Below are 6284 nucleotides of genomic sequence, written 5' to 3'. Positions count from 1 at the left end.
ATAGAAAATAGGCACTCCCTCCATTTTTAAATATAAGATATTTTAGAGATTTTAATACGGACTACATACAGATGTATATAGACGCATTTTAGATTGTAGATTTGCTCTGTATGTAGTTTATATAAGAATCTCTAAAAAGACTTGTATTTTGGAATGGAGGTTGTAATAGATTGATAGATAGATAGATAGATAGATAGATAGATAGATAGATATAGGGATGCAAGCAGACGGTCTCGGACATGCGGACGCCGTCCGCTTGCATCACTAGATAGATATAGATAAAGATGAAGATAGAGATAGAGATATATATAGATATAGATAGATAGATAGATTTGGTATTCTAGGAATAGTTTTTCTTGCGGGGCTAGATATAGTTCTTTTTAATAAACTTGATGAAAGTTTCCATACCTTGAATTAAAATAAAACTCATAAATAAAATATATACGTATTTAGTAATATAAGACTTACATGCTCTATAAAGCCAACATGCAACCCCACAATCCGCAATCAGTCATGCAATTAGAGCACACACAGCTAGCATGCAAATGGAGATCATATACCTCGGCGTAGCTATTGTGTCCATGTCCATTGTGCTTTTTACTAGGTGGAGCCGCAAGGCGAACGAGCCACCGGGGCCGTGGCAGCTGCCTGTGATCGGCAGCCTGCACCACCTCGCCCTCTCCGGGAAGCTCCCCACCTCGCGATGTGTGAGCTAGCGCGGCGCCACGGGCCGGTGATGCTCCTCCGGCTCGGTGAGGTGCCCACGCTGGTGGAGTCGTCCCGGGAGGGTGCCCGCGAGCTGATGAAGACCCATGACTTGGCGTTCGCAACACGGCCCCTGAATGCCACCATGCGGGTGCTCACCGATGGCGGCCGGGACATCGTGTTCGCACCGTACGGTGAGTACTGGCGCCAGCTCAGGAAGATCGCCGTCTCGGAGCTGCTTTCGGCGCCACGCATCCTGTCTTTCCGCGCCGTCCGTGAGGAGGAGGTCGCTTCCATGCTCCGCGATGTCGCCCAGGCAGCAGCGGCCGCGCGCCCCGTGGAACTACGTGCGCTCATATCCTCGCTCGTCACCGATATCACAGCCCACACCGTCATGGGTGACCGCCAGTTCAAAGAGCGTGCCGTGTTCCTCGGCGCACTCGACCACTCCGCGAAGCTTGCAGCGGGGTTCAACCCACCGGATCTGTGGCCATCGTCCAGGCTTATTGGCTTTCTCAGCGGGATACCGGAAACGACATTTTCGACGCCATCATCCGCGGGAGGACCATGGCAGGCCAGAAGGAGCACAACTTGCTCGATGGTCTTCTAAGCATGCAGAAAGAGGGCAGGATCGACATGGACGCCGTTAGATCAGTCGTCTTGGTAAGTACTACTCCCTCCGTCCCATAATGTAAGAACGTTTTTCCGCGAGTATGACTCAGTTACCTGTCTTAATAAATTTCATAGTTTTAAATAGCGCGCTATCTTGGCGCTATAGCGTTTCCAGCAGCATGACACTACGCAGCCATTTAATGTGTTATGACCCTTCTGCCCTATTTCCCATAGCTAGCCCGTTGTTTAAAACTTCGATAAATTTACAAGAAAAGTCCAACTTTAGTCCATCAGGAAAAGTCCAACCTAATTTGACCTGTTCACCTTTTTTCACTTTTAGAAAATCTCGGTTGATTGAAAGTTAGCAAAACCCGTTTTTTAGACAATGGAAAAGCTCTCCTGTTCATGGTCCCTCAAAACCATCGTCGCAATATTATTTTCTGAGTGACTCTTCACAATGTTTGCATGAGCGGCAGGAAGTATTCAGCGTTGGCAATGACACGACAGCGACGACGCTGGAGTGGGCGATCACAGAGCTGGTCAGGACCCTGAAGTGATGGAGAAGGCTACAGCCGAGGTCAGGCAAGCCTTCGAGGCCCGCGGCACCGTGGCAGAGCATGCCCTCGGCAAGCTCCCCTACATGCACCTTGTTATCCGGGAGACGTTGCGGCTGCACACGCCCGTGCCGCTGCTCCTCCCGCGGCAGTGTCAGGAGCCGTGCCAGGTGCTCGGTTACGACGTGCCGCGGGGCACACAGGTGCTGGTGAATGTCTGGGCACTGGCCCATGACGAGCGCTACTGGCCTGACGCGCCCGACGAGTTCCGGCCCGAGCGATTCGAGGGTGAGGCGGCTGTGGTGGACTTCAGGGGCACTGACTTTTCCTTCCTGCCGTTTGGCGCCGGCCGGAGGATGTGCCCAGGGATAGGGTTTGGCCTCGCCAACATCGAGCTCGCCCTCGCAAGCCTGCTATTCCACTTTGACTGGGAGGGTCCACCACCAGATGAGATTGACATGGCCGAGGAGTTTGGTCTAACGGTGCGGCGGAAGGCCGACCTCCTGCTGTGCCCTATCCTTCGGGTGCCCATCCCCGTAGTCTTGTCAGAAGGCAACCATGATCGTTAGCGCATGACGTGTGTCTGCTCAAATTGGTGTCGCATGAGCTTGTGTGTGCGCGCGCGTGTGCGTATGTGTGTCTGCGAAATCTCTCAAATTGTTGTTGCACCAGCCCGCTATTCGTGTTTTCCATGTTTGTAGACTTGGTCAAACTCGGAATTGTTACGTTTTGCAAGCCATGGGGGCATACTTGGGGTAATGTAGTCAACTCTCAGCTCAAATTGGTGCCGCACGAGCCTGTGTGCGCGGGCCTGTGTGTGCGCGCGAAATCTCTCAAATTGGTGTTGCATGAGCCCGCTACTTGTGTTGTCAAACTCGGAGTTGTTACGTTTTGCAAGCCATGGGGGAATACTTGGGGAAATGTTTCATTGCCGGCCGCTAGTGGACCGCAAAAATGTTCTACCTAACGGTCCTAACAGCTCACCCCTCCTCCTCTCTCACTTCTCTCTCTCGCTCTAGGGTTTCTCCCCGTCCGTCCCCGACCGCACCCCGTCGCCGCCCCTACCCCCATGCCGCTTGCCGCCACGCCCTCCTCCCCCCTCCCCCGCGGCCGCTCCTGCACGCCGCCCCCCGACGCCCCGACGCCCCGGCCCGCCGCTCCGGCCTCCCCACTCGGGTGAGCCCCCTTCGGTGAAATTTACGACAAACCGACAAACGATTCATATATATTACACATACGATTCTTATATACTACATTTCATTCAAACGTATTTCTAACCTAGCTACTCGTCGTCGGAGTCGGCGAGGTTCACGACCTTGCCCGCACCGTCGTCGTCGCTGCTCTTGCCGGCGGCCTCCCAGTCGACGCCGTCGTCGTTCTCCACCGCAGGCGCATCTGCAGGCTCCGCGATAGCCGCCGCCGCGTCTAATGCCGCCTGCAGATCTGTGGCCTCCCTCGACGCCGCAGCTGCGGCGGCGGCCGCCGCCTATGCTTGCGACGCTCGTAAGGCGAGGAGGTAGCCGGGGCTGTCGTCGGGGTCCCCCTCCTCGCGCAGTGCGACCAGATCCGGTGGGATCTCGGCGGCGGGAGGGGCGGATGGTCTGGCGACCGCGGGTGCCCAAAGGCGGGGCGACGTGACGGCCGGAGGGCGACGGCGGGAGCGGCCGTCGCGGCGCAGGGCAGATGAGGAGCCGCCCGCCTCCCGTCGGAGTTCGCGGAGGACTGCCAAATAATCCTTGTCATCCAAAAAGCGGTGGCGACCGACGATGTTCCAACGGCCGCCACGGTGGCGGTGGAGCTCGTCCGGCATCGCGCTGGGCCCCCTCATCGGGTAGTCGTCGGCGTTGACGTGGAACTCGCGCGGCAGACGACAGCCCGGCGGCACCATTATCCCGACGCCGATGAACTCGTCGGTCTCCGGTGTCCCGAGGCTCGACGGCCACGAGCTGCCCCTCGAAGGACCGCCGGTGCCGCCGGATGCCATGGTCGCTGCCGAGAGAGGGAATGGCGCTGGGGGTGGAGTGAAGGGCGTCGATGTGGAGGAGGGAGGCCGACGGGGGCCTATATAGGCGGACGGGCGGCAAGGTAGGTGGGAGGCGACCCACTGGAGTAACTACGGCCTTAATGGTGCGTCGGGAGACGTACGGGCACCGGACACCTCGGGAACCGCTGCCTTGATGGTCACGCGGGCTGCACGACATGTCTGCTGACGTCCGGAAGCTGACGTGTGTGTCGATGACCCAGTTCTTTGCCGTCGGCCGGCAGACGGCAAAGCCTCCCGTTAGCCACCTAACGGGGCTAACGTCTATTCTTTGTCGTCCACGTTCTTTGCCGTCCGCTGTAAGAAAGCAAACGTCAAAGAAGCTGTTTACCGTCGCTTACTTTGCCAGGCATGTTTGCCGTCCGCGGCGGACGGCAAAGGCCTTTGCCGTCCGTTTCCGGAGTTGATTCCTGTAGTGATACTCTTTTGACCTTCAATAATGCAAATACTATCCCGTCCATTCCATAATAGTTGTCGCTGATTGAGTATAACTTTATACTAAGCCACTACTAAATAAGTGACAACTAATATAAAATACAGAGGGAGTACGTTCGTAACACAAGCACATAGACCCTAGCTACTACCTTTTATAGCAGTAGTATAAGGCAACCTCTTTTGGTTACTCCTTATTTACGCATGTTGGTGATGTTCCCATGCCACCACGACAGGTGCAAATTAAGAACGATGATGATCATATCAAACTGGCGTGGCTATAGCCTCAAGGGGCGTAGCCATGGACAAGTTGACCCCAAGCCTTTCACCCATGTCCAGCCCCTTCTTCTCCACATCTACGGGAAGCCTCCACTCAAAGCGATGCAGCAAGGACGCGAGCATGAGATGAACCATGCGAGCAGCCAGCATCCACCCCGGACACATCCTCCTCCCGGACCCAAAGGGCAGGAGCTCGAAGTCTCGGCCCTTGAAGTCCACCTCCTTCTCCAGGAACCTCTCCGGCATGAACTTTTCCGGTTCGGGCCATACCTTGCCGTCATGTCCAATGGCCCACACGTTCACCAGAATGCGCGCGCCCTTGGGAACTGTGTATCCCCGGACCTGTGTCGTCCTCTCCGCCACATGCGGCAGCAGGAATGGCGCCGGAGGATGGAGCCGGAACGTCTCCTTAACGATGGCTTGGAGGTACTTGAGCTGTCCAATGTCCGACTCCTCGACCTGCTCTTTAGAGCCTATCACTTGGTCGAGCTCTTCGCGGGCTCTCGACATGCATGATGGATTCAGTAGCAGCTCCGCCATCGCCCATTCTACGGTGGCTGAACTTGTATCCGTCCCAGCACTGAACAAGTCCTGATCATATGCATGTAGCGTACGTACGTGAGCTATATATCGGTATAGATGCACGTGTGCAATTGCAAAAAGAGACTCTGTAAAGTACTTGGAAGATATATACCGAAATCAATGAGAGGACCGTCTGGCACTCGAAGCCCTGGTCATCGTCAGTGTTGCGGTAGTCGAGCAGCACGTCCAGGAAGTTTTTCTTGGTCGGTTCCCCTACGGTGGTGGCGCGGTCCTGGATCTGACGCTCGATCCGCTCGCCGATCATGGAATGTAGCCGCGTGAACAAGCCCTCGATGCGTCTCCTCAACCCCTGAGGGTCTAGCCACGCGACTTCAGGGATGAAGTCCGATAGGTTTGGCAGTCCGACGGTCACGTTTAGCTCTGCGAGCATGGCCTTGAACTCCCAAGGCTTGACATGGCGGTCGTCGAGGTCGGCCAAGTCGGTTGAGAAGATGGTGGACGAGAGGAGGTTAAGCGCTGTCGTAAAACCCAGGCGGCCAACGCGAACGGGTGTGCCTTCTCGTGCCAACTGCGTCACGTGGGAGACGAGTTGATGCACCTTCTCCTGGCGCAGAGTGTGGTGCATGTCGAGACGGTGCGGCGCGAAGAGCTCACCCGAGCACACCTTGCGTAGGGCGCGCCATCGGGGGCTGCTGGCCGGGAGCCAACCCATGGAGTGTGTGTTGTGTGCGAACACGTGGGTGCCGTCTGGGATGGAGCGCCCCGAGAAAGCTGCATCATGGCGCTGGAGGATGTCACGGGCGGCGTCTGGGGAGGAGGCGACGACGGTGGTGACTGTGCCTAGGCGGATCGCCATGATTGGGCCGTGGCGCTCCGCGAGGCGCGCGAGGGTGCGGTGTGGTAGTGCGCCCAGGGAGAGGAGGTTGCCGACGAGTGGTAGTGGGCAAGGACCAGGGGGCAGGTTGCGACGACGGTCGGCCAAGAGGCCTAAGAGGTATAGAGAGGAGACGATGATGATGAAAACTGTTGTGCAAAACAAGAGGAGCTCCATGCTTGGTGATCACTTGGTGAGCTGAGTTCCCTGCGGAATGTAGCACTTTATATAGGGGGCAGACTAC

At 56.4% G+C, this 6284-nt stretch overlaps 1 protein-coding gene and 1 pseudogene across 1 annotated transcript; one reads left to right on the top strand and one right to left on the bottom strand.

Annotated features, from left to right (window-relative positions):
- The first annotated feature begins 545 nt into the window (after window positions 1–545).
- On the top strand, window positions 546–2620 carry LOC119293146 (annotated as a pseudogene).
- Window positions 2621–4344: 1724 nt separating this feature from the next.
- Window positions 4345–6224, bottom strand: LOC119294487 (geraniol 8-hydroxylase-like). The gene is made up of 2 exons (XM_037572679.1): window positions 5318–6224; window positions 4345–5214 (listed from the first exon to the last, which is right to left on the bottom strand). The coding sequence occupies exons 1-2, from the start codon at window positions 6215–6217 to the stop codon at window positions 4609–4611; spliced, it is 1506 nt and encodes a 501-aa protein (XP_037428576.1). The 5' UTR covers window positions 6218–6224; the 3' UTR covers window positions 4345–4608.
- Window positions 6225–6284: the final 60 nt, after the last annotated feature.

Source organism: Triticum dicoccoides, chromosome 4B, assembly GCF_002162155.2.
Source record: "Triticum dicoccoides isolate Atlit2015 ecotype Zavitan chromosome 4B, WEW_v2.0, whole genome shotgun sequence".
NCBI lineage: Eukaryota > Viridiplantae > Streptophyta > Magnoliopsida > Poales > Poaceae > Triticum > Triticum dicoccoides.
The sequence above is the reverse complement of the archived record's forward strand: the minus strand, read 5'-3'. Positions and strand labels throughout refer to the sequence as shown.

Excerpts from the sequence above, each read along its gene's own strand:
- LOC119294487 (XM_037572679.1), bottom strand. The coding sequence starts at position 6,217 with ATGGAGCTCCTCTTGTTTTGCACAACAGTTTTCATCATCATCGTCTCC. Across the intron at positions 5,215-5,317 it reads CGGTCCTCTCATTGATTTCG|GACTTGTTCAGTGCTGGGAC; the intron begins GTATATATCTTC and ends GCATATGATCAG.